Source organism: Salmo salar, chromosome 29, assembly GCF_965601325.2.
Source record: "Salmo salar chromosome 29, fSalSal1, whole genome shotgun sequence".
NCBI lineage: Eukaryota > Metazoa > Chordata > Actinopteri > Salmoniformes > Salmonidae > Salmo > Salmo salar.
In genome coordinates, this window is record NC_138319.1 from 18,620,313 (window position 1) to 18,647,500 (window position 27,188).

At 41.7% G+C, this 27,188-nt stretch overlaps 3 protein-coding genes across 24 annotated transcripts in view; 1 reads left to right on the forward strand and 2 right to left on the reverse strand.

The window, feature by feature from the left end:
• Positions 1-1,096: 1,096 nt before the first annotated feature.
• LOC106590304 (protein nucleotidyltransferase YdiU) lies at positions 1,097-12,001 on the reverse strand. 2 transcript variants are annotated; one of them, XM_014181177.3, is made up of 19 exons: positions 11,511-12,001; positions 11,281-11,399; positions 11,000-11,128; positions 10,790-10,854; positions 10,614-10,670; positions 10,187-10,285; positions 8,540-8,607; positions 7,864-7,951; positions 7,554-7,623; positions 5,217-5,289; positions 4,880-4,963; positions 4,111-4,240; positions 3,872-3,916; positions 3,678-3,762; positions 3,427-3,519; positions 3,133-3,212; positions 2,422-2,465; positions 2,158-2,237; positions 1,097-1,970 (listed from the first exon to the last, which is right to left on the reverse strand). In XM_014181177.3, the coding sequence occupies exons 1-19, from the start codon at positions 11,731-11,733 to the stop codon at positions 1,848-1,850; spliced, it is 1,755 nt and encodes a 584-aa protein (XP_014036652.3). In that variant the 5' UTR covers positions 11,734-12,001; the 3' UTR covers positions 1,097-1,847. The 2 variants fall into 2 exon arrangements, with proteins under 2 accessions (XP_014036652.3, XP_082826852.1); XM_082970726.1 differs by having other exon boundaries at positions 11,753-11,975.
• Positions 12,002-12,017: 16 nt separating this feature from the next.
• pdss1 (prenyl (decaprenyl) diphosphate synthase, subunit 1) lies at positions 12,018-20,194 on the forward strand. 2 transcript variants are annotated; one of them, XM_014181181.3, is made up of 12 exons: positions 12,018-12,229; positions 13,351-13,406; positions 15,295-15,430; positions 15,586-15,716; positions 16,126-16,267; positions 16,523-16,634; positions 16,883-16,992; positions 17,092-17,172; positions 17,306-17,419; positions 17,606-17,686; positions 17,913-18,049; positions 18,981-20,194. In XM_014181181.3, the coding sequence occupies exons 1-12, from the start codon at positions 12,077-12,079 to the stop codon at positions 19,072-19,074; spliced, it is 1,347 nt and encodes a 448-aa protein (XP_014036656.3). In that variant the 5' UTR covers positions 12,018-12,076; the 3' UTR covers positions 19,075-20,194. The 2 variants fall into 2 exon arrangements, with proteins under 2 accessions (XP_014036656.3, XP_045566844.2); XM_045710888.2 differs by having other exon boundaries at positions 17,913-20,194.
• Positions 20,195-20,240: 46 nt separating this feature from the next.
• LOC106590302 (abl interactor 1) overlaps positions 20,241-27,188 on the reverse strand; it is a 66,768-nt gene continuing 59,820 nt past the window's right edge. For 12 of the 20 annotated variants that reach the window (XM_014181165.3, XM_014181160.3, XM_045710880.2 and 9 more), the window contains 4 exons: positions 26,120-26,365; positions 24,175-24,261; positions 22,451-22,639; positions 20,241-22,066 (listed from right to left, as the gene is read on the reverse strand). In XM_014181165.3, coding sequence (XP_014036640.1) covers positions 21,891-22,066; positions 22,451-22,639; positions 24,175-24,261; positions 26,120-26,365 — 698 coding nt within the window. In that variant the 3' untranslated portion in view covers positions 20,241-21,890. The remainder of the gene's footprint in view (positions 22,067-22,450; positions 22,640-24,174; positions 24,262-26,119; positions 26,366-27,188) is intronic. The other 8 variants (XM_014181169.3, XM_014181168.3, XM_014181167.3 and 5 more) reach the window with 3 other exon arrangements.

Consider the following 27,188-nt stretch of genomic DNA (forward strand, 5'->3'; position numbering starts at 1 on the left):
AAGTAATGGACTGTTTCTTTGCTTATTTGCGCTGTTCTTGCCATAATATGAACTTTAACCAAATAGGGTTTTCTTCTGTATACCTCCCTTGTCACAACTGATTGGCTCAAGAAAAGCAATTCCACATTAACTTTCATCAAGGCACATGTTAATTGAAATGCATTCCAGGTGACTACCTCATGAACCTGGTTGAGAGAATGCCAATGGTGTGCAAAGCTGTCATCAAGGCAAAGGGTAGCTACTTTGAAAAATCTAAAATAATATATTTTGTGTAACTTTTTTTTTGCTTACAACATGATTCCGTGTGTTTCATATTTTTGATGTCTTACTATTCCACAATGTAGAAAATTGTCAAAATAAAGAAACCCTGGAATGAATAGGTGTCCAAACTTTAGGTGTGTGTGTAATATACACACATGGCCTTGGCCTCTGATTTGCTGAGGGAACCTATAATCTTCCCAGAAATAACTTTTTCTGATACCTACAGATTCCTCTTAAAACATCTTCCTACATTTGAAAATGCTAAACCTTCCATGTTTGATGGATGTATCAAAATATGTCCAACCACAGCCAAACTGATATCTCGTCTGACTTTTCACACCCTAAACAGATGCCGTTAATACAAAATGGGAGGAAGAACTAGCCCCTGTCATTTCTGTTGCAGACTGGGAGGATTGCCACACCTGCTCAATTAACTTGAGATCTTGTCTAATACATTTCAAGATCTTACAAATTACACTATTCCAAAACTAAGCTGCTTAGGATATTTCCCGATACCTCCCCTATGTGATATGTCATTCTGTGGAGGGTACATTATTCCACTGGTTTGTCCTATACTCTAACCTGCATGGTTATTGGTCTAGAATTTTTAGGATCCTCTCTGAATTTCTGGAGACTTCAATTGACCCAGACCTGCCTCTGATCATCCTGGGAGTCTCAAACCCTAAACACGTTAACCAAGCCCCAACAACTGTGTCTCATTTTGGAAAAAGGAAGTTCCCTCTACCAAATTATGGCTCAGCGATTTGCTAAACACTTTACACAAATAATTTAGTATATTCTGAGCAATAAATTACTCACATTTGGTTGTGTCTACTTGGGAGGACTGTGAGCGGGAACTTCTGCCCTCTTTTTATTTGAACTTTCTACAAAGTACCTATACACCTTGCGCTCAATAACATTTGTTGGTAAAGGGTTGAGTCCCACATGGCACCCTATTCCCTAGAGGGTGGGGTGTATTTTGAAAATATCAAAGGGGAAAATATGTTTTACACTATCAAATGCTTAAGATTCACCCTAATCTGTCATAGGGTATTATTTTTTTTTTAAATGGACCCATATCTGTTTAACCACAGAATGTAGAAACATGCAGTTTTCATACATATAGACTGGTATGGTGATGGATGAATGAGGTGGAAAAGTGGAAGCATTTCCTCAAGGCTAGAGTATTACTGTTTAAATGCGTCTTGGAGGCGAAGGGAGACGGTTTTATAAAAAATGAAAGTGTAATGTTGCTCATGTCATTACATGTCATTACATGTTACGAGCGTTTGCAAAATTGCATCTGTGCCCTTTCCTTTATCTTGAATCGCATGAGGTCAGCAATCAGGGTTCTGGCCATCCAACAGTTGCATGAATGTTTTTTGTTGTGCGCTGAACTAAATGTATAGTTCCAGAATAATTCCAGCACGATAGCTAGGAAGATAATTGTGAAAAGTCAAACATCCGTTGCTAAACAATGCAGATACTGGTTATCCTGAATGACGTGTTCAAGAGAAATGTTTTGCACTGAACACATTCTGAATACACTGCAAATATACGTCCTGTCATTGGGGCAGAGGCATCCCTCATGAGGAACAGCTGACATTTAACCCCTGGGCCCACCATGGGGGTTGTGCTGCATAACCCGCCTCCTCTGCTGCGTCCTGTCTGAGGTAGGGTTGTGCCAGTGTCCGCTGCAGCAGCTCCACCTATTGATCAGAGTACATAGTAAGTAAAGATAATCTTAAATGTGGCAGGTACGGTTTTAGTCCAGTGAAAAATAGTGGCAGAATCAAGTAGTACTGTTTTGACTGTTTGCATCCTTCTGAAAATAGCTTTCATGAGGTTAATTACGTACAATACAACCTGTATTTCAATGTAGTTCGAAGGATTTACCTCTGAGAAATCATTCCCCTCAGCCTTCCGTATTGCAGACTCTGCCATCCAGTTCCGCAGCACGTATCTGGGATTGATCCCTGTGGAAAGTTTGATCATCTCAGATGTAAAAGGTTTATTTCGTTCTAGCAAGCAACAAAAATAAATCAATAACAAACAGGATTATTTGCAAAGGTCCCCTTTCTTCCTTGCCCTTATTCAGTAGGAGAGGACTGGAGCATGCTATCAGGTCAATCTGTCGGCGTTCCCATAGCGACTGCTTACTTTTCATCCTGTGTTGACGCTCCTCATCAGAATCACCTCCCTGCCTGAGCCATTAAAAACAAAGAATCAATCACCTGACATTATGCCATCGATCAGTGAGACTAATGTTAATCGAGCCAGTTAAATGATAGGGCAAACATTTTATTTCTGCCTAAAGAGACATACCCACACGCAATTACTTTTCATGAATGGCCATAAACAATAACTGGTAATAGTGTATAGTTTTGGAAGGGTCTGGAACTCTCCTTTCTGGTAAAAAAGTTATACATTGCTGAGGTGTACCCACTTTAGAGGACACAAGCTCAATGACATAGTGTCAATATAATGAAAATATGAAAAATCATAAAAATTCTTACAATTCAACAAAAGTTGAAGGCTAGAAATGAGGCTAGAAATGACAAATGCTTTCAAAATATAGTAACAAATAAACTACTTACTAGAAGATTCCACATTTCTTAACTAAAATAAATATGATCGTACTTAGCGACGGTACAATATCGGCACTATTTTAAAACATGGGACCCAACGACGTTCACAGAGTGTTTTGTAAACCAAAATGTCAGCTGGAACCGGTGCAGAACTGCTCAAAGTCCCTCAAATATGGGACACAGTCGAGTAATGAGTCATCAGAATATTTCAGAGAAACTAACTGAGGTCATAAAAAGCATATTAACCAAATGTATGATAACAGTGCATTCCTATTGTACATACCTTTTTAGTCTATGCAGGTACATGCTGACCCACTCCGGGTACATCTTATGCGAAGCCAGGTTCTGCAGGGCCCACATCACCTAACAGGGACGAAAGAGGAGAGGACTTTAGTTCTTTAAGGGGCAATCTGCAATTTGAAAAACAACGCATCTTCAAGAATCAATGGCTATATATAACTCGTTTAAAAAGGCCCAAAATGGATGTATCAATTGCAAATTGCCCCTATAATGTAGTTAGTCAGCAGTATATTCTCTTGCGATTGTTTGTAGTGGGTTAATGAGCAATATGTACGACCTGTAAGTTGGACATGTTATGAAGCTGCTGCATTGAGGCTTCACTCAGCTGTCTGAAGGTCATGGTGAAGTCTGCACCTGTGTCCTCCATCAGCTGAGGAGGAAAAAGCCAATCAGAGACACAGGAGAAAGAGAAAGACAGCCAATAAAATGCACTGGACAGGGACAATATACTAACATCAGGTCAAAGGTCACTCACAGGGTCAGAGATGGACACACACGCACGGAATCTTAGAGCAATGAACCACTTGCCTTAAGCAGAAATGCAATGAGATATTCATCCTCCTCCTCCTCCTCGCCGAGTAAATCTAACTTTGCCTTGAACAGCTTGTGAAACCTGGAATGATAAAGTTGAACATAATATTTGGAGGAAAAAGGGAACTTACAGACATATTCAAATGCACACACAACCCAGAGAAATTGAGAGAGAGAGGGAGATAAATTACCTCATCTGGTATATACGTGGGTACCCTTTCAGCACTAGCCCAGCACTTAAAAAAAAAAAAAAAAAAACAATGTACTGTCACAGTGTACATTCCCCAACATCCTCTGACAAACAAATGTCATGGGAAAGTAATGAAGTACTTTTCTGACGTGCAAACCGATATCACATTTCAGAATTGGTTCAAAATAAGTTTTGGGTTAGACTTGTCAGAACAGTTCGTATAACCCTTCCCATGCTTACCCTTGCCTCTGTTCTATGGTCAGCACTGGAGTTAGGGCTTCTAGAAGTTTCTCCAGGTTGAACAGACCAACATTGGCCTGAGCCCCGATACTGTACCTCCCCTCCTCATCAGAAGTGTTGGGGACAAAATCTGAAAATATCCGTTTCCTACTTCAACACTAGTGATTCAAATTACAAAAAGCACTTCTCATTGCAGGTGTGTGGTAAAAATACGATCGCTTCAAAGAAAAGAGAAACCTGCACACTGCTCCTATCACTCATTTGATTAAAGCTTACATGATATGTGATACCTAAACATTAAAGGGATACTTCGGGATTCATATCCACTTCCCCAGAGTGAGATGAACTCATGGATACCATGTTTATGTCTCTGCATTCAGTATGAATGAAGTTAGAGGTAGTTTCGCGAGCCAATGCTAACTAGTGTTAGCGCAATGACATCTACTAACACGCTAGCAGTTACCGTAGACGTCCAGTCGTTGCGCTAACGCTAGTTAGCAGTGCCCAAATCCTGAAGTATCCCTTTAAAGTTTCCGTATCACGCGTACCACGTAAGCTTTAATCAAAATAAGTGATACGAAGGTTTCTTTTCACTTCTTCGCCACGGTAAAAACAAGTCGGCTACCAACAGGCATTCTGTTCAACATATGAAAAAGAAATAGAAATCTGTAGGTACAAAATGACAGAAACAGTGGGCCAATATGAATAACATTAGATATCAATATGTCCTGAAAAGGCAGTATATGCATGAATGAGATACAGTACATACTTGGGTTGTAAGCTTCCATAAAGCCAAACGGTCCGTAGTCAATGGTGATAGACAGGAGGCTGAAGTTATCAGTGTTGCATACTCCTGTTAGGGTAATGAAATACTATATAAACACAAAGTTAACCACCATATAGTATGAACAGAATGGAATTATGTGCATACTGCATGTTAGAATAGTGCCATTTCACAAATTCGTATTTCTCATAAATCACTAAGAAGAGTGTATTATGACTTATAAACTGCTCCTAAAATCGTAATTGCCAATATCAAATTTGATTGGATTCAAGTGCATTATTTTTCTGAAGTGCAGTAATTTGTCATACGAAGTACTACTCACCATGTGCAAAGCCAATAGACATCCACTGGGCAACGAGGTGAGCGGTCTCAGTCACAACCCTGGAGTAAAATATCTGAGGACACACACAACAAAAATCAGTATAAAATACTTAATGTTTGAGCATTATATACTGAGATCATTGATCCGGTAAGTAGTACTTTAGTAGTGTATTTAAGCCTAAATGTCAATTATTAACAACGCCCAAAGGCAAATTAGACCATTGTAGACCAAGATGATGAAGAGAGGTTTAGAAATAATTAGAGGCACTTTATTATTTGAGTATTCAGGTCATTCATTTCCAATGCCCAGCGTGATAGAGTCACATCAGTCCTAGAGTGAGCTACAATGCCTTTGGAAAAGTATTCAGAACCCTTGACTTTTTCCACATTTTGATACGTTACAGCCTTATTCTAAAATGTATTAAAGAAAACATTTTCCTCATCAATCTACACACAATACCCCATAAGGACAAAGCGAAAACAGAAATACCTTATTTACATAAGTATTCAGACCCTTTGCTATGAGACTCGAAATTGAGCTCAGGTGCATCCTGTTTCCATTGATGATCCTTGAGATGTTTCTACAACTTCATTGGAGTCCACCTGTGGTAAATTCAATTGATTGGACATGATTTGGAAAGGTACACACCTGTCAATATAAGGTCAGACAGTTGACAGTGCATGTCAGAGCAAAAACCAAGCCATGAGGTCGAAGGAATTGTCTGTGGAGCTCTGAGACAGAATTGGGTCAAGCAGTGGTGGAAAAAGTACCCAACTGTCATACTTGAGTAAAGGTAAAGATACCTTAATAGAAAATGACTCAAGTAAAAGTGATAGTCACCCAGTAAAATACTACTTGAGTAAAAGTCTAAAAGTATTTGGTTTTAAATATACTTAAGTATCAAAAGTAAATGTAATTGCTAAAACATACTTAAGTATCATTTCAAATTCCAGATCAGGGGCAGTAGGGATGACAGGGATGTTCGCTTGGTAAGTTTGTGAATTGGACCATTTTCATTTCCTGCTAAGCATTCAAAATGTCACGAGTACTTTTGGGTGTCAGGGAAAATGGATGGAGTAAAAAGTACATTATTTTCTTTAAGAATGTAGTAAAGTAAAAGTTGTCAAAAAGATAAATAGCAAAGTAAAGTACAGATACCCCCCCCAAAATACTTAAGTAGTACTTTAAAGTATTTGTACTTAAGTACTTTACACCACTGGTGTGAAGGCAGAGATCTAGGGAAGGGTACCAAAACACTTCTGCAGGATTGAAAATCCCCAAGAACATAGTGGCCTCCATCATTCTGAAATGGAAGAAGTTTGGAACCATCAAGACTTCCTAGAGCTGGCTGCCCAGCCAAACGGAGCAATCAGGGTGGTAGAGCCACTCCTTGGAGTTTGCCAAAAGGTACCTACAGACTCTCAGACCATGAGAAACAAGATTCTCTGGTCTGATGAAACCAAGATTGAAAACTTCGGCCTGAATGCCAAGCGTCACATCTGGAGGAAACCTGGCTCCATCCCTACGGTGAAGCATGGTGGGGTCAACATCCTGCTGTGGGGGTGTTTTTCAGCGGCAGTGACTGGGAGACTAGACAGGTTCGAGGGAAAGATGAACGGAGCAAAGTGTGAGAGATCCTTAATGAAAATCTGCTCCAGAGTGCTCAGGACCTCAGACTGGGACGAAGGTTCACCTGCCAACAGGACAACGACCCTAAGCACACAACCAAGACAATGCAGGAGTGGCTTCGGGACAAGTCTCTGAATGTCCTTGAGTGGCCCAGCCAGAGCCCGGACTTGAACCCGATTGAACATCTCTGGAGAGACCTGAAAATAGCTGTGCAGAGACGCTCCCCATCCAACCTGACAGAGCTTGAGAGGATCTGCAGAGATGAATGGGAGAAACTCCCCAAATACAGGTGTGCCAAGCTTGTAGCGTCATACCCAAGAAGACTCGATGCTGTAATCACTGCCAAAGGTGCTTCAACAGAGTACTAAGTAAAGGGTCTGAATACTTATGTAAATGTTATATCTGTTTTTTATTTGTATTTTTTCTCAAAAAACCTTTTTTGACCTTATTTGTTAGTGTGTAGATTGATGAGGGGAAAAACGATTTAATCCATTTTAGAATAAGACTGTAACGTAACAAATTGTGGAAAAAGTCAATGGGTCTGAATACTTTCCGAAGGCACTGTATGCTGTTGTCTTTACAGGTATTTTCAACAGAGCATTAGTGTTACTAATAATGAGGTTTTGTTTGTCCCTCATGATTATAAAATAGGCCTATGGAAAATGTAGAAAAAACAAAAACATTGAAAATAGACTTATCATCACTCACCAAATATTTGCCTGGATCATTTGAATCAATGGAAGGAAAATGCTCCTGTATCACAAAGTCCAACAGTTTCCTGAAAAGGAAAACATTTCCTGTCCAGAGTTAGAAAGATTCCCTGTTCACGCCAGCTGTCAATTTCATGATGATCCATTTATAATATGTGTATTCTGATACAGTATGTCGATTCTTTGTTTCTGTATTATTTTGAATGTTATTATGTATACATACCTGTCTGTGATCTGAGCCCTTCATGAGGAAAGAAATAAGTCAAATAAATAGTTGGTCACAAAAAAGAAGATCTGTGTATGCTAACCTTAAAAGATCAAGTTCTTCAGCTTTAGCCAGAACCTCCAACGATCCGATCCGGAACCATGACGTGGCCAGCCGCAGAACAACCGCTCCTGGGGAGAGGACATCCAAAGATTACGGCAGGAAGGGAAAATATACATTTACATTTTAGTCATTTAGCAGACGCTCTTATCCTGTGCGACTGACAGTTGGTGCATTCATCTTAAGATATCTAGGTTAATCAACCACATGTCTCAGTCAGAGTAAGCACATTTTTCCGCAATAAAGATGCTATCAGAAAAGTCCTTGCTAGTAAGAAAAGACAAGTGGGAGTGTTAGTGCAAGAAAACATGGCTTGGCACACGCTTTTGCCATATAAAGTATCATAACTAAAATGTAAAAATCCCTGGGTCCAGCCAAGATAACAAGAAACCAGTCAACAGTGCCAAATAACATACTGTATATATTATTATTTTTTAAATACAAATATTTAATAGTTTTAGGTCACACATTACTTACAAGCTTCAGATGATTAAAAAAAGATTAACTTCCAAATAAAATATTTAACCTAAAAAAATCTATGAGGACAGTACAATTACGCCAATGCGTGCTGTATGCACGAGTCTGCACACTGAGTAGCAAAAGGGGAGGTTGCCCTAAGATAGAGAATAAGGACACAGCTGATCTTGTCACGTCCTTACCTCTCTCCTTCTTCACTTTCCCATTGTAGAACTGGTCCCTCCACACTGCCTCTTCACTTACAATAAGGCTTGGAGATGAAAGCAACACATTTTACAACAAAGAATAAACTGAAAAACGTCTGCATAGCAACCAACACTACATCCCCACTCTTCCAAGTTTACATTGATCCCACACTCAAAGCTTAAACCAAAACATGCTTGACCCCTAGCTGTCCTCAAAAGGATGATACCCAATTGAGAAACTGTCAACATGTCCAGTCTCACTTTAATAATGGAACACTAGTCACTTTAATAATGTTTACATATTTTGCATTACTCATCTCATATGTATATACTGTATTCTATACTATCTACTGTATCTTAGTCTATGCCGCTCCGACATTGCTCGTCCAAATATTTATACATTCTTAATTCCATTCCTTTACTTCAGATTAGTGTGTATTGTTGTGAAATTGTTAGATATTACTTGTTAGATATTACCTCACTGTTGGAGCTAGAAACACAAGCATTTCGCTACACCCGGAATAACATCTGCTAAACACGTGTATGTGACCAATAACATTTGATTTGATCTCAACCATGTTGAAACAGCTGATGGCTGGAACAGAAGAAGTGATCTGAATGATAACATTAAAGGTCCTTGGGTAGACCTAGGTTCAGTTTATGCCCGACTACATTGCTGACGCATGCCAGACCTTATAACACTTGGATAGGTATTTAACATATCAGCTAACCACATCATATGATATAGCACCTGCTGCCCGATTGCACAGTCAATGACGTGGCAGTTAACCACTGGTTGATGCAATGCAACGTCTGCGCATATAGTCGGACAGGAACTTGGCCAGAGGAGGCTGCTGGGAGGAGCTATAGGAGGACAGGTTCATTGGAACCAATGGAATGGAACCAATGGAATGGTACCAAAAACATGGAAACAACATGTTTCACTCCATTCCATTGGTTCCATTCCTGCCATTACAATGAGCCCATCCTCCTATAGCTCCTCCCACCAGCTTCCTCTGAACTCAACCCTACTGTTGTATCTACCTGTCTGTTCTGTGTTTTGATGTTAGCAATCTAAGCTATCTGCACTCGCCTCTCACTGTTTATCCAATGGATTAGCCCTAGACTCTGATTCAAGTTAGTATGAACACTTTTTTGCAGAGAAGATCAGACTACATTCTTGAGAATAGGCAGCGATCTAAAACAATGAAATCTGCATTTAATTGTGAACAATGAAGGGCTCATTTTGGAGTCTTGTGTTTTTATCTTCTGAGATATTTGGATGGAGTGAGATTTCTTTTGAGAGAGAAAGGGAGCTAAAACCATAGAGAAAGCTACTCATCATGGATATAATCCGTTTTAGCATTGACATTGCCATTGATATTGGACATTGCCATCATCCACCATTTTAAAGTTGTCAAGTAGACAACTGAGTGGGGATTCCTATGGGTTGTGGCCTCAATGGCGTTGCACATGCTGTCACAGATGGTATAATGGCACAGATATAAAGATGAGTCCTTTATCTATCTCTATGACTAAAACTCTGTTTGAGTTGTATATCAGAGTGCTGTATTGTATCAAACAATTGTATGGTATGGTAGGGTTTGACAGATAGCAGTCAAAGCAGCTCATTGGCCGGCTTACCTGGCAGCTCTGCTGGTAGGAACACCCAGAAAGTGCATGGCCTCGCTGCACAGGAACTCTCTGACTGAGGAGCGGACCACAGCTCGGCCATCTCCTGACCTGTAGTACAACAGACAACCTTTCTCAGAAGGTTTTCTTGGGTCCAATCCCAAATCAACCCCTAGACCCTACGTCCTATGCACTTGTGGAGATCTGAGAGGATTTGTTGGGCCTAAGCAATACGGTAAAACTTCCTCCTAGCCTATCAGAGAGCAAGATGGAACTATTACCAAATTGCTTAAACTTGTAAAATCCTCTCATATCTCCACAAGTGCATAGGACGTAGGGTCTAGGGGTCGATTTGGGATTGGGCCTCATTGTTAGGTCAGGCTAGAAATTTTACACCTGTTGGTCATGGTCTATAAAAATATACAAGTGTAGATTTGACCTTGAATATGGAGTTTTTCCTGAGCCTTTGAGCTGGAGTTCCCATCTTTCACCCTTTCTGTGGAAGAACACACACAAGATAACTCATTTGTACACCGCTGGCAAAGCAGGTTGAAATGCTGTCATTACAACCTCAACCTTCTGTGTAGTCATGTATCCATTCCCAGTTCTACTGACCTGCTAGTATATTCACCAAGGAGATGTGCTCGGCCATCTCCTAACTGACCTGCCCAGTAGCCAAACTAAAAGAGTAAAGAAAACATCACTAATATTTAGTCATAAACAAGTAGGTTCTTCAAAGTTCAATATGGTATTAGGAGGGACTAAGCAATTGATACAGAAAAAAAGTGATAAAAAATGAACAATGGTATAGAGATGGTACAGTACCTGGTGACCCCCATATCTGTGTGTCAGAGGGCTGGATCCAGGAAAAAGTCTACCACCACTGAAGTACTGTAGGAAATCCTCTGACTTGGACACTGCAACATCTAGATCCAACATTCCCTCAATGACCTCCTGGAAAAACAAAGCTACATTAGAATATGTAGTAGCTCCTTCTATTAAGCTATTATGACAGTGTTATAACACTTATTCTAGGTTAATTCACATCCATTGTAAACCACATTTCTTGACAATATCTAGTCCCTGGAAGTAATTTGCAAAATGACCTTTGAAACAGCCACAAGTCTCAGAGGGCCTTTGAGTGGGGTTGGGTCAGACTCTGAAAAAATGCAGTTCTTCACAGAGCGAACAAATATGCCATCCACTCGGTCAAGGGGGAAGGCTTCTGCAAGAAATGTCAAACAAACTTATTTACAAATCTGTTTGATCATGCAAATAACTGTCAAAACTTTACTGGACATTTGGTTGACAAAGAATGCAATTCTAGGGGATTTACCTAATAGCTTTTTACACGACAGTTTGAAGTGGTCCAAATCGTGCAAGTGTTTCTCCACACTCTTGTTGAAGTTGAAAGCATGAATATAGTGTTGTCGGTCTGACATAGTGGCATCATGACCGTGACAGCTTTCAATAGTATCACAATAGTCCATACATGCAGACATGATGATTACATTTGCCACACCTAAGAGAACATAGCTTGAGGCACTGTAAATAACCATTATTGCAACTCAAAATTACCTAGCTAGCAAAACTGACAGCTGATTGATGAGATCCACACTGCATGATCCATATGTCATAAGAGACTATCAAGTTTCTCAACTATCTCGTGCATTCCTCTTTTTGCGGCACCTAACCATCACTATCACATAAGACATTAACTTTACAGTGAGACAGTGGCATACTCTCTACTAAAGCAGGTTACAAGACAACAAAATAGGGATTGTTCGTTGCTGTAGAACACTTCCTGATTTCTAAAACGTCACGACGTCAACCAACGTAATTTCAGTTCTTCTGCTTCCGGTGTCACATTGTGTAATATTTTCCAGCTATGTGTGGAGGAACATGGCGACACCGTGGAGGCACTGTTGGAGGTGGACTATAGGCTCTACGAGTACAGGTGTACTAGAAACCATATGCGGTTTTAATGGAAGGTCTGCTACGTTTGCTGCTTCCTCTTTCCGAGGAACGGGGGCCGTCGCTGGCTCGGGGAAGGAGGTAGGTAACGTGCGCCCGTGTCAGTGCCAAGATTTCACCGGGCGGGAGTGCTGTCAACCCAATCAAGGTCAACCAGTATATAACATAGAATCTGCAAGCTGATCTTCTTAATGGGTTTTAGCTTGCCTGGTGTAGCTATATTGGGATTTAGTCCAGTTTATTCCAGTTGTTGTAGCGAACTAAACACATCTATATTTTATGAAGGACATTGGTTTTGTAGATATAGTTACAGTAAAGATTGTTGCTATATGACAAGATGGTTTGGATTTCTAGCTAGCCATATCTTGCTGGTTTGTTATGCATTCTCAGTTTAGCTAAAGGTCAAGACAATTCATGTCATTGCAGGGCTACACTGTACCAAGCCTTGGGCTTGATTTTTCTCACTGGCTTAACCCTTTTAGTTCAGAAGGGGCACTAGGTTGTAGGGTTGGGCCGATGTATGATTAAATCTAATAATATAATGATATTTGACACTAATATAGTAATGTGCAAGACTATACTTTATTCCCCTCAAACTCAGCCAGCTCCACTTTGTTTTTCATAGTTCCCCATCTAACCAGGGACTGATTTAGACCTGGGACACCAGGTGGGTGGAATTAATTATCAGGTAGAACACAGAACCAATAGGCTCTGGACCTCGTAGGGTAAGAGTTGAATACCCCTGCTCAATTCGAACTTAACAAATAAACAATGTGCAGTTTTATAAGTTAGGCTGTATGAAATATGTTGAAAATGAAGTGAATGACCTAAGCCTTATTTTTTTGGGCCATACTAAGATTACTTAATGAGAACACGACTGCAATTTGTTTGCTTATTTACGACAAAGTCTGGATTTATCTAGTCATTAACGGAGCACAACGATTATATCGGATATCGCAAAATTTGGAGTAGCTTATCATAGAAGAGGTCTCCCCAAATATAACACAATCCTACCATGTTGTTACTAGACAGAACTGTCAGTGGGTAGCCTACATTGCTTGGTCAAGAGTATGTGGTTCATAGCCTAGAATAACCTGAACTGGGCTACCTCACAGTGACGTCATGTCCTTCAGTAACTTGAGTAAAAGTTGTCAAAAGTTGTTGTGCTCAGGTTATTCATTTGTGGTATTGATTTTTTTCAGGGACTGTCCTCCAGGCCTGTAAACACAACCTCAATAGGCAACTATATTCTGACAAGGTGAGTCTGAGATTGAAATATGATATGCAGTAATTTATATAGATAGAGAAATATGATATACAGTACCACTCAAAAGTTTGGACACCTACTTATTCAAGGGTTTTTATTTATTCATACTATTTTCTACATTGTAGAGTAATAGTGAAGACATCAACCTATAAAATGGAACATATGGAATCATGTAGTAACCAAAAAAGTGTTAAACAAATAAAATAAATGTATTCTTCAAAGTAGCCACCCTTTGCCTTGATGACACCTTTTCCCGCTCTTTGCATTCTCTCAACCAGCTTCATGAGGAATGTTTTTCAACAGTCTTGAAGGTGTTCCCACATATGCTGAGCACTTGTTGGCTGCTTTTCCTTCACTCTGCAGTCCAACTCATCCCAAACCATCTCAATTGGGTTGAGGTTGGGTGATTGTAGAGACCAGGTCATCTGATGCAGCACTCCATCACTCTCTTTCTTGGTCATATAGCCCATACACAGCCTGGATTTGTGTTTTGAGTCATTGTCCTGTTAAAAAACAAATGATAGTCCCACTAAGCGCAAACCAGATGGGATGGTGTTTGGCCATGCTGGTTCAGTGTGCCTTGAATTTTAAATAAATCACAGACAGTGTCAGAAGCTAAGCACCATCACATCTCCTCCTCCATGCTTCACAGTGGGAACCACACATGCAGAGATCATCCGTTCACCTACTCTGCGTCTCAAAGACACGGCGGTTGAAATCAAAAATCTCAAATTTGGAATCATCAGACTAAAGGACAGATTTCGATCGGTCTAATGTCCATTGCTTGTGTTTCTTGGCCCAAGCAAGGCTCTTCTTCTTATTGGTGTCCTTTAGTAGTGGTTTATTTGCAGTAATTTGACCACGAAGGCCTGATTCACGTAGTCTCTGAACAGTTGATGTGTCTGTTACTTGTTAGGTTCTAAATGAACTGAGTAAAAACTCAAGGACGATTAGTAAAGCTCAAACCAAGTTTATTCACCCAAAGGCTCAGACAGCTGAACAGACAAAGACATGTTCCCACCAGCACGAGGGGGGGGGTGTGTGTGTGTGTGTGAGTATATTTATTTATTTATTTATTTATTTATTACACACACCAATTTGGGTGAAGTCTCCTCCTTCACTCTAAACATTACATATTTATTGCTAGGCAGGAATTTAGTGATTTGGGTAATAAACTGTTCCTCCTCCCTCAACGTGACCTGACCGCGACCCCCATTCCTCACTTATCCACAGCTCTCCATCCTTATCAGTGACCAAAACCATGTGATTGCCTTTCCTTTACTCAATACATTCCAAGCTTAATTCACTCCACCACATACATTCCTCCTACAGATAACCAGTAACTTCTGGTGTAGAAACCAGACTGTGGCACTCCTCATTTCCATAGGATACCTGATGATTAACAATGTTTCAAGTTTAGAAGTCAGAACCTGTCACTTGAACTCTGAAGCATTTATTTGGGCTGTAATCTGAGGTGCAGTTATTCTTATGAATTCATCCTCTGCAGCAGAGGTAGCTCTGGGTCTTCCTTTCCTGTGGCGGTCCTCATGAGAGCCAGTTTCATCATAGCGCTTGATGGTTTTTGCGACTGCACTTGAAGAAACGTTCAAAGTTCTTGACGTTTCACGGATTGACTGATCTTCATGTCGTAATGTAATGATGGACTGTCGTTTCTCTTTGCTTATTTTAGCTGTTCTTGCCGTAATATGGACTTGGTCTTTTACCATGATTCTATATGTGTTATTTTATAGTTTCGATGTCTTCACTATTATTCTACAATAAAGAAACCCTTGAATGAGTAGATGCGTTCAAACTTTTGACTGGCACTGTATATCGATGCGATAATTGTTATATGTACATGTGCATATTTATTTTACAGTAGGCACAAATCAAGGTTGCTTTACCCCACACCAAAGCCTTGCTGCTGCAAAAGGATACACAGTGATGCCAAGTTGAAGGACCCATTCTCACTAGCCCAAAAAGACTTGAATCATTTGTATGATGATATTAAAAAGGTAAGTCGCCTGACTTGGAGTCATCATGTAGCATGGTCACAGTGGCGTGGGCTTCTTACTCTGTCTCATTTAGCTTCTATGCCCAGTTCAGACTACTGTGACTGATTTTTAAAGTTACGTAACCCCAATAAAGGTGTAATTTCTGTTCTTCACAGGAGCTTTTTGTGTCCAAATCCGAGCTGAAGTCCTTATGTGACTACTACTTTGACGGGAAGGGCAAGGCCTTCCGACCAATGATAGTGGTGCTGATGGCCCGGGCCTGCAATATTCACAGCAACAGAGACGGGTAAGATATTATCCTGGGTGTTGTGCAGTGAACTAGGTAGGTAGTATGGATACTAGGTACATACATGCCTGGTAGTAAGTAGCCTAATGGTGTACAAGAGGCAGACTTGGGTGAGAAACTATGCTAATGAAATGTATCTATCTAGCACACACACCAGGAACAACTTGGCACAAGTGGCTGGGGAGAATACACATTTTAGAAAGGTAAGATAGGCTGTACCCTTTGATTGCTGTTTATGACTTCATTGCCGGAGATGGATGTAGGCTATTACAGTTGAAATGAATCGTGCCCATGCTATTTCATTGCAATAACCATTTTATAATAAAAGTATTTATTCAGGCTGCCCTTATCAGTGATTGTCTATTGAACCAATAGGTGTGACTATGTAGTTCTCTGTCTGTCTGTTTAGAGATCTGCTCCCAGGTCAGCGGTCCATAGCTATGATCTCTGAAATGATCCACACCGCCAGCCTGGTCCACGATGACGTCATCGACGGCTCGGACAAGCGGAGGGGGAAGACCACCATCAACGAAGTGTGGGGGGAGCGAAAGGTGAGCGGAGTCCCCCAACCTGGGGTTGTCTGTTAGCAGTAGCCAGTCATGGTGTCATATTACACACTACACTAAGCTATTCAACTACCACATATGCAGTTCATGTTATTGAGGGAAATGGTCATATGAAACGGCCCAAGTTGTCTTGAAAATATGCAAGACAGACAACTTTTGTAATGCGTCTTATGATAAACTAACACCCTAGTTGTGAGATCGTATGGTTTTATTAATCATGTGTTCTCCATGCTCTCCCAGGCCATTTTAGCTGGAGATTTCATCCTCTCGGCAGCCTCCATGGCTCTGGCCCGTATCGGCAACAACACAGTGGTGTCAGTGCTGTCTCAGGTCATAGAGGATCTGGTGCGAGGTAAGGACCCAAACAAGTATGTTGCGCAATATCGTTGTTGCCTTGCACAAGATATGCAGTCCGTTTCAGTTCAAACAGTTTATATTTATCCGTTTCCTTGGCTGTTTCAGTTACTGTACACTTTACCAGAACTACACAGTCAAGACTGTTGTAATGCCACGCTTCTGATTCTGTAAGGGGAAATCGTATAGGAAAGCGTATAGGAAACGCCATCTCTGTTCACACTAACATATTTGTTGATGTTCCAGGGGAATTCATGCAGCTGGGCTCCAAGGAGAACGAGAGCGAGAGATTCAAGCACTACCTCGAGAAGACCTTCAAGAAGACTGCCAGTCTTATAGCAAACAGTTGTAAAGCAGTATGTACGTTCTATCTCCACAACAATAACAGACTTCCAGGAAGTCCTAGGGCAGAACTGAAAAGGTGTGTGTTGACTGGCTGTCATTTTCCATTCAAGGTATCTATTCTGGTGAACTCGGATCCAGAGGTACAGGAAATAGCCTTTCAGTACGGGAGGAACGTAGGCATTGCCTTTCAGGTACATTTCTGATATTTGCTTTTGCCTCTTGAATGGGTGTTGCGTAATCTTCTTACTTTTCTTTACAAATTTTTTTTCAAATAAATGAATGAAGTTATTAAAGTTGACTTCATGTTAATTCTGTGTGTCCTAGCTGGTGGATGATGTGCTGGACTTCACAGCATGCGCCAGCCAGCTAGGAAAGCCTTCGGCTACAGACCTTAAGCTGGGCCTGGCCACCGGACCAGTCTTATTTGCCTGTCAACAGGTGTGTTCTGTGTGTTTTTATTGTGAGAGTTGAACAGTCAACCTTTAGCTCCCCATATGGGAAATGAATAACTCTTCTAGTTACTGTCCAACATTGCTATTTCTAGATTGAAACACAGTGACTGACCGGTATGTATGTGCCTAACTGTGTAGTCTGTGACGGTGTATTTTACCGTTTACACTTTAGTTTCCTGAGCTGCATGCTATGATTATGAGGCGGTTCAGCACCACTGGAGACGTGGATCGGGCCTGGCAGTATGTCCTGGAGGTAAGGCTGTTGATGAAGATGGACGGACACATTTCTACCTTTGTGAGAATTTGCGTGTATAAAAACACAATCTGAAAACTCTATTGGTCCTATGGTTATGTTGTCTGCCTCTGCATTGCTTACTATTTGGGGTTTTATGCTGGGTGTCTGTAAAGCACTTTGTGACAACTGCTGATGTAATAAGGGGCTTCATAAAATCAACCCGCCTGGTTTCTCCTTCCCTCAGAGTGATGGTGTGGATCAGACCAACTACCTGGCCCGGAGCTACTGCCGGGAGGCCATCCGGCAGATCAGCCTGCTCAGGCCCTCCCCGGAACGGGACGCCCTCATCAGGCTCACTGAGATGGTCCTCACCCGCGACAAGTGAGCTCCCACCCCCAGGCTTCACTTGTGGAAGCCCCCCCCCCCCCATGGAGGGTTAGATGCCATGATGATGATGATGATGAGGAGGGAACGTGGTTAATGTTTCATCAGTGATATTCCCAGTGGGTCCTGATGGAGCACTGTTTATGCAGCTTTTTGTACATAACTAAGTTAAAGGTGGAACTAAACGGTGCATACACAGGTTCTTCAGGACTGACTTTTGAGTGAGATGCACTGCTTCACATTACCCATGGCTTCTTTCTCCCCACTGGAAAACCCTAAGGTCCTCACAGAAAACAGTGATATGTTATTGACACCAGTGGTTTTTAATGCTAGTCCTGTCGGACCCCTGCTTCTACAGTTTCTGAACCAACCCCCCCCCACCTATTCTTCAATTGAACTTCAACAAAGCGTTCAAATAGCACTTCAATGAGGCATGAACACAGACCTATATGCACAGGAACCCTCCAGGATCATTGTTGGAACATGATTTTCAGTGTATACAGTACTGTAAATGCAGCCACCGCCATACCGGCAAGACTGTATTTGGTCATCAAAGGCGGTTGTTATTACACGTGAGGCTTGGGGCGGGATGGACCCTGCAGAATCGTTGTAATTCCATGATGAGTATCATTATTGTCTGTGTGTGTGTGTGTGTGTGTGTGTGTGTGTGTGGATCTGTATTAAGACGTTGCTCGTAGATCCGCCCGCAGTTCGCACCGTAACGGCCACATGTCAAACGTCTGTCAGGGTGACTCTTGTCAATTGGAGAATGTTATATTGTAGGTATTTCCTGTCGCAAGTGATTAAAGGTCCCAAACAGTCATTCTGATTCCCATGTAACGTAGCCTTTTGAGTGACTAAAAGATCACCCACAATATTTTCAAGTTTGAGAAATAATATATTTTTTTCTCTCATGTCAAACTACCAGGAAGTCCGCAACGATTGAGCTAGTGGGCGGGGAGCTCACTTTGACAGGCGTTCCCAAGAACCGCCTATGTCAAGCAACATGGATGCAGTGCTAGTGAGATTATCTCAAGCAAATTTGCTGAAACACAAAGGAACTCAAACAACATTGAAATTGCATGCAACATCCTGTCATTTATCAAATCATGGTTTCACAAATGATTTCTTTATCCTGTTTGGTTATTGTAACTGTCAATGTAGACAATGTTGGCTATATAATTTAGTGAGCTAGCCCAAATGGAATTGTCAGCACTGTTTATCACGCTAGCTAGCTGGTTCACCTTGGACAATTTCAGTTGGCCTTTTTATTTATTTGTGTTTACAAAACATTAGGAACTACCTTCCTAATATTGAGTTGCAACCCCTTGCCCGCAGAACAGCCTCAATTTGTCGGGGCACGGACTCTGCAAGGTGTCGAAAGAGTTACACAGGGATGTTGACTCTAATGCTTCCTACAGTTCTGTCAAGTTGACTGGATGTCCTTTGGGTGGTGGACCATTCTTGATACACACGGGTAACTGTTTGAGTGTGAAAAACCCAGCAACGTTGCAGTTCTTGACACACACAAACCGCTGTGCCTGGCACCTACTACCATACCCCGTTCAAAGGCACATTTTTGTCTTGCCCATTCACCCTCTGAATGGCGCGCACACACAATCCATGTCTCAATTGTGTCGAGGCTTAAAAATCTTCCTTTAACCTGTCTCCTCCCATTCATCTACACTGATTTGAAGTGGATTTAACAGGTGACATCAATAAGGGATCATAGTTTTCACCTGGTCAGTTTGTCAAGGAAAGAGGTGATCATAATGGTGTCAAGAAGTTATGAATTTTTTTGTTTGGCATGTGTCTTAATGTAATGACATGACCACTGAGTTGTGGGCAACCCATCCCGGCTAAAGACATAAGTAGCTTAAATTAGGTAAGAAAATAAAATGTTACCATTGTATTAAAATTAGGCTTTTTGTGATGTCACAAATCCCTTAAGAGGAAGGATTATTAAGTGTTTGACATGGGGGGGAAAGGACCAGTAACTTTATGATCAATGCAGAAGCAACATTCATTTTTCCTACAAATGTCATGAAAAACAGTGATTTAGACTGTTCGGGACCTTTAATAAACCCAGGCCTTAACATCCACAATGACTGTGTACTCACATTAAAAGTTATTTTTTTTAAAGTCAAGCTTTACCTTTGTTTTCATTCCCAATTACCACGCCACTAGGTTGTACATAGGACAATGGTTTATTATAAAAGACTGTACATTCATTTTTCAATGAATATATATACAAACTAAAGGCAGAGATGAGCTTTGACATTTCTACCCATTGAGCTGGAACACTTGTATATAACATAGCAAACAAAGTATCAAGGCATTAGCTGCTACAACCTGAAATGGTAAACAGTGACAAGTGCAGTTACTTTCATGTTTTGAGTCCGGACAGGAAAGACTTATCATATAGGAAGAAACTGGTGAAGTCTGCAATTTTGCAGCTTAACTTTAAACACCTACCTGAATTGTCATGAAGCAATCGATAGTCTGTCATTCCTAAGGGATAATTACAACTATAAATGTGGGTGGGGTCAATTTGGAACAATAAAAGAAAAACAATTTGGCATCAAGATATCCAGACCTGAGTTACGAAACCAAACCGTTACAGGTTAAAAATGACAGATCTAAAGCTATTTTTACTTTGTGAAGACTGAGGAGGTATCCGAGTTGTCATATTGGTCTCCATTATTACGGAATAGTAAAACATCAAAACAACAGTTTGAAAACTGTATGAATTACAATCTCTTAATCCATTAATAATAGCTTACATTATACTTATGCCTACAGATAGTTGATTCGTAAAACATTACTGTGACGTATTCCTTAAGATGGATATGGAACTAAAATAGGAGTTGCTTTAGATACATTACCAGATGGAACATTTTCATGTCAATGGAATATCAAATGTTTAAATACAAATTAGAGCATTTAGAAAATAAGACCATCACATCAACAAGTCCGAAAATGGCTTTTATATCTACGTAATTCAATCAATAAAAAAAAATTAAAAATGTCTATTACAACAAAATGGAAGCATAATGGCATTAAAACGTAGAGGTTATACATTTTTTAATTTAGCATGCTTTACATCCAGACTTAATTTCAGGAATGACTGAAATAAAAAGTTAAAGGTTTTGTTACGCATAAAAAGCCATTTAAGTTTGAATTCAACATCCAAAATGGATCAGCTTTGTGATTGTGAGAACCTTGATTATAGAAAACGGAACAGAATCTTCTGTTGGACATTTGCATGTGTGGCATGTAACCTGCTTGAGATACCATGATTAGCATTTACACTAGACACCCAACAGGCTGCAGCTCACTCACATTATATACAATTAACAGTAGTAACACTTCCACTGAAGGTGTGCACACAAGATCACCAGAATGCCTACATATGCTCCATATAGCGTAATACTCTTGATACACAAAGAAATCAAGATAAGCTCATGAATAATGTATAGATGAATAGTCGGGGTCGGGTGTTATGTTGCGCATATGTAGACAGGAAGAACAAAGAAGAATAAAACTTTAATGTCCTTCAGCTAGTTTTACCGTGGTCTTTGAAAACATCTTTACACCACAGCCCTTGTGAGCACGTCATCAGCCTTATCCTATTCATTCTTTGTATACTTTATAAAAATGTCCCACAACACCTAAATAAAGTAAATCGTTTTATTTATTTGCAATTAGTATAAGGGAACAAGCGTTCCGTCATATCCAAAATCACTTCTCTAAGATTTGTATGGTCAGACTCCTGTTTTTATTGATCTCTGTAGTAACCTAGATATGACTGAATCAATACACTGGAGTAGGGGTGCCTTCACTCGGCATAGTGCATGATGGACTCGACGTAGTTGCCGGGGAACAGGCCCGTGACCCCGCTGCTTAGGCCCTCGAACCAGCCGTCATCGTTCTTCTTGATGATGTAGATGATGGCTCCCTCCACGAAGCTCAGCTCATCGTCTTTATCTGCTGCGTAGTCGTAGATGGCCACCACTGAGGAGGAAAGAGAGGAGGGAAAAACATCAGTGAGGGAACATCTCAATTGCATTCCCTTTTGATCCCTCACATCCTTTCTCCTCACCTCCTGAAAACCCATTGGATGAGGTGGTCAGAGGTCCCTCCCCCCCTGATTTTCTCATCCGGTGGGTCTTCAGAACAAGGCGAGGAAAGAGGCCGCAAGGAATCAAGGAAATGCAATTGAGATTCTCCCTATTAGAGAAAGGGTTTGCCTGAAGATGTTAACCTATTAAGCATTAAAGTGCTTAAGTAGTTGAATAGTGCAGTGTAGTTGAAATAAATGTGAAGGGTATGGTAGGGAGGGAGAAGAGCAGCGTTCAGTAAAGAAGAGTGGTGTCAGTATTGATCCCTGAGGCACACCTTTCTCTATGTAGCTCTTGGGCGCCCACTGGGGGTCTCCGTCAGCATAAGGGTCGTTGTAGTGCACCACAGCTGCTTCCTCTTCCTCCTCGTAGTCAACTGGCGGGGGTGGAGGAGGGGGAGGAGCCTCATCAAACATGGGCAGGTCATCCGGCGGAGGAGGCGGAGGTGGAGTAGGTGTGTCCGCAACTGCCAAACGGCAGTAGAAGGGAGGGGGGGGGGGGGGGGGGAGAAATGAGATTAGGAACGCTGCCTGAAACTGGGACGAAGAAAACAGTACAGCACATTACATGTGGGCTGCACATGCAACCAAGCCCAACTGTACAGAGAAAACCATGCAAAAACATGCAATCGTGGCAGAGCAACATGCAGGGGTGTGTATATGCTAGGCACCGATGGTTAGTCGGTCAAGGACCAAATGCACGACAGCGAGTTGTTGGCATGCCGATTTTGACTTTTGTTCCTCCAGGTCACTTGTTCAAGTCACTTGTTAAGAAATGTAATTTATTTGCAAGTGTTCTTTGCCACTAAGGCAATGCTGCACTTTAATGTGAACTTGTTTGGACACTTTCCATCATCTTCCCACAACATTTGAGTTCTCTTTTTGGTTAAAATGAATGACCACAAACGAGTAATGTCAATAACAATACAATAGACTGCAGCCTGAATAGTAAGTTATGAGCTCTCTAAATGAGATGCTTAATTAGTATGCGTGGATCGTGGCGGTTTACCTGCATAAATCTAACATGATACCATTCATATGTTGTACCAAAGGGAATAGGAGCTCAAATATTCTCAGGGTTGTGTATAGCAAAGGGGATGATATGGGTACTATTCAAGTGGGTTTTGCTTTACTCCATCTACTGGAAATTAAAGCCGTCATACTTAAGAAACACCAATAAAATGTTGCTATTTCAATTCTGCCGGTAACATAAATCTGTCTAACAATAGCAGGCTAAGCTTCTTTAGCGTTACATAAAAGCATGCACACTATTTCTCTGTTGATCACACACACACACAACACATGCGCATACGTTAAGTCCTTCCGCTCATACAGTGCATTTTTTGAGTGAAATTATACTTTATACTTAACATTTGCCTTATCGCACACATGGGATTGTGTGGAAATACCATTTCAGCGTACATTCTCCTAAATAATCCTGGAATGGAGCACTGAAGAAAGCAATGGGTGCCAATGGTAATAAGCATGCGTCTGTCAGAACTACTTATTAACACAGACAGTAGATGAGGATGATGATATTGACGATGTTGAGTGAACAGGCACAAGGCATGCTGTGTGATTGACAGATGATGGAGTTCTACATCTACGGAGGTGTTCTGCATCTAGTTCTACATCTACGGAGGTGTTCTACATCTAGTTCTACGGAAGTGTTCTACATCTAGTTCTACATCTACGGAGGTGTTCTACATCTACGGAGGTGATCTACATCTAGTTCTACATCTACGGAGGTGTTCTACATCTACGGAGGTGTTCTACATCTACGGAGGTGATCTACATCTAGTTCTACATCTACGGAGGTGTTCTACATCTACGGAGGTGTTCTACATCTACGGAGGTGATCTACATCTAGTTCTACGGAGGTGTTCTACATCTACGGAGGTGATCTACATCTAGTTCTACGGAGGTGTTCTACATCTACGGAGGTGTTCTACAGCTAGATCTAGAGGGAAAAGGAGAGCGTGTGGTGGGCCTCAGGACTTACTGTTCTCCTGCACCCTGGCCACAAAGCCTGTCAGAGGTATCTGTGGAGTCAGCTGGGGCATGGGAGGAGGAGGGGGAGCGATAGACACTGGAAGCCGCCACAGGCGCACACCGACAGACACACAGACAGACATACACATAAACAAAACGAAATAGAGAAAGCAAGGATATAAAGTAGACAGAGGACAGATATCAGTCACCCAGAACAATATAGGAAAATATTAAGAGAAACAGACAGAATACCCCCAATCCAAGTCAATGCAATACTCTGCAAGAATTACGAGACAAAGCATATGTGACAAAGCATAAAACAGTCTATGCTTGTGGTTTTTAGTTCAGAGACAGAGTCTAGATTCCCCCAGGTATTTAGTGGTACAGATTGAGGGATTAAAAAGGGATTAGGTTTGATTGTCGTTGCTATTTCCTGCTCCTAATCACAATCTGAACCAGATGATTGTAGTGTCGGGACACGACCAGAGCGAGGTGCTGTGTGCAACCCTACTAACCCTGGCTCTCAATGAACCAAGTTACTTTCACAACTGGTGGCGTGAAGAGTGCCACCAATCTTAAAAATAACCTGTAAACCTTAGAGGTCAGCGTCAGGTTTATAAGGAATTGGGTGCCACTTTGAACGCAGTTCAGGTGGACGTGTGTGTGTGCGTCTGTCTGTGTGCGTGTGTCTGTCTGTCTGTCTGCTTGTCTGTGCGCGTCTGTGCCTGCCTGTGTCTGTATAGCATGTTGCCAATGTCCACACTGCCTACATTTATCTTGTGACAGTTTGATGTTTCGGTCTGAAATCAAATAAGGATGTTATGACATATTTTTGAAATGATTGGTGCAATATTTAAATCGTCCATCCCAAATAGGTTACTGATAGTGGTTTAAGCTTGCTCTATAGGCGTTTGAGATCAACCCCAGGCCCAAGTCACGATCTTTACTGAACCAAGCATGTGACCACGCCGCCATACACTCCCCCCTTTTAAACACCAGACGGTCTTTTACAGGGCAAGTGAATGAGAGAGGCGAGACCAATCTCAATTCAAAACAGCACAGGTGGCTGCTGTCGGCTTGAGTTTCTCACATTTTATCCTAAGTTCTTTTGGCTTTTCCAGGACTTAATGACGTTACTGAGTTCGCCTCCACATCACCGAGACAGTGTGTGTGGGTTGTCCCAATGGAGTTTGTGTTGAAGGGTACAGCACATGACTAAATATAAACACTGTGCTTAAGTTAAATGGACACCTTGAGCTGGAGTCACCTTGTGGAGGCTGGCTAGTGCATTTTAGGAAATGGGGGGAAGAAAAAAGAAATCGCTTAAAAAAAAGGTTGTGAAAACACTAAGAAATTGTGATTTAAGAGAACGTCATCTCGTACTTAAACGGAGACCAAAAAGCAGTGACTCTGCAATCCTTGCGTATATCGATCGCCTGGATTGTATCAGCTGGAAAATCCGAGTACAAGAAAGCCTTCTACATAAATGCACAAGACGTTTATCCAGAGAGAAATACCTTAACCTGCACTTTGAGACAGGAGGCAAGTCAATACTACTGCTTTGAAGAAACTACCCTTCAGTAACGGTCACCATCATTTAACAACAAACCCAACGACGCTGGCCTGCAAAGCCCATCGTAGTTTAGAACGTGGACAACACAGACGTCTGTTGGTTTCCAGTGGTATTTCCCACCAGTGTACATTTAGTATTTGTGTACCAGAGGGACATGCTAGGTGACATACTGATGTAGTCACAGTGGTGTCATTAGCTTCGGTGGCACCCAGTGAGAGTCGCAGAACTCAGCGGGGGACAGTGGCCCCTTTTCTAAGAGAGTGATATAGTATAGCTCGCCTTTGCTAGGAGTTTATGAGGGAAGCTCCCTTTAGGGGGAACCTATCCATCTCCCGTCTAATAGAGGGCTGTTGGTGGCTGGGGGGGGCCATGAGTGTCTTACTTGAGTTGTGGGGGTAGGCGGGGGTGCCCCCGTTAATGTATGGCTGCTGTATCTGCTGCTGTTGTAGCTGTAGGGCCTGCTGCTGCAGGGAGAACTGGGAGCTGACGGACGGCGCCCGGCGGTAGGTGCCCGTGGCCGAAACCATGGAGACCGAGGAGGTGGTGGAGTTGTGCCGTGAGATCTGCCGTGAGATGGTGCCGAACTGGGACATGGGGATGGGGCCTAGACCAGGCCCGGGAGCCACCGCTAAAGTAGAAAACACCCACAGAAAGAGAGAAAGGGATAGAGGAGGGGAGGGAGAGTCAGAGAGAGAGGAAATGACAAAGGGGAGGACAGAAAGAGGGAGAGAAAGAGAGAGAGAGAGAGAGAGAGAGAGAGAGCCCAGCAAATGAATCAGTGACACCCAACAACAGAGTAGACCCAAAATCGGCAGAGCAGTCATTGGATCCCCGAAGCAACTGAACCACCAATCACAGAGACCCAGAAAAGGGAAGGGGGAGGGACAGGCGACACCACAGCCAATCCTGATGGAGAAGGAGTCATGTTTATTTACGCCCGGATGCGTTCCTTTAGTGCAGAAACGTTTACTTCCATCATTGGCTACAATCACAAAATATTCACCCAAAAAGCATGCTTGGTATAATAGATTGTGCCCCAGTGTACATTTGTTTTGTAAAAAAGAGGTAGGGGAGAATAGAAAACACACATCATTTGAGGCTAGGAGACAGTTGAAAGGGGATAGCAGCTTAGGCTTCTCCTGTGGCGTTCTGGCACTGTACATGGGTTTAGGGCTCAATGAAATTGAACCTGCATTGCAGTAATTACACAGTGACACACGTTCTTTGCTGTATTGAAATTGCAGGACTTTTCGGACGATGTAAAAACGTGCACTAGGAGGAATTTTTCAGAAATAGACACATTTTAAGCACACACACACACACACACACGTTTGCGGCGCAGTACAGTACAGATATAATTTACACTGACTTCAGCCAATCCATTAGGTTTTCTAGAAGCCTACCATTTGTCACGCGTCAGTATTTTCACAGCAATAAATATTACTGCAGCA

What these genes read in the sequence shown, in the direction of transcription:
- LOC106590304 (XM_014181177.3), bottom strand. Translation starts at nt 11,733, where the DNA reads ATGGTTATTTACAGTGCCTCAAGCTATGTTCTCTTAGGTGTGGCAAAT. An exon ending in CCTACCAGCAGAGCTGCCAG is followed by an intron (nt 8,608 to 10,186) that starts GTAAGCCGGCCA and finishes TTCATCTCCAAG; the next exon opens with CCTTATTGTAAGTGAAGAGG. An exon ending in GAAGAACTTGATCTTTTAAG is followed by an intron (nt 7,624 to 7,863) that starts GTTAGCATACAC and finishes TTTCCTTTTCAG; the next exon opens with GAAACTGTTGGACTTTGTGA.
- pdss1 (XM_014181181.3), top strand. Translation starts at nt 12,077, where the DNA reads ATGGCGACACCGTGGAGGCACTGTTGGAGGTGGACTATAGGCTCTACG. An exon ending in GGCAACTATATTCTGACAAG is followed by an intron (nt 13,407 to 15,294) that starts GTGAGTCTGAGA and finishes TTTATTTTACAG; the next exon opens with TAGGCACAAATCAAGGTTGC. An exon ending in ATTCACAGCAACAGAGACGG is followed by an intron (nt 15,717 to 16,125) that starts GTAAGATATTAT and finishes CTGTCTGTTTAG; the next exon opens with AGATCTGCTCCCAGGTCAGC.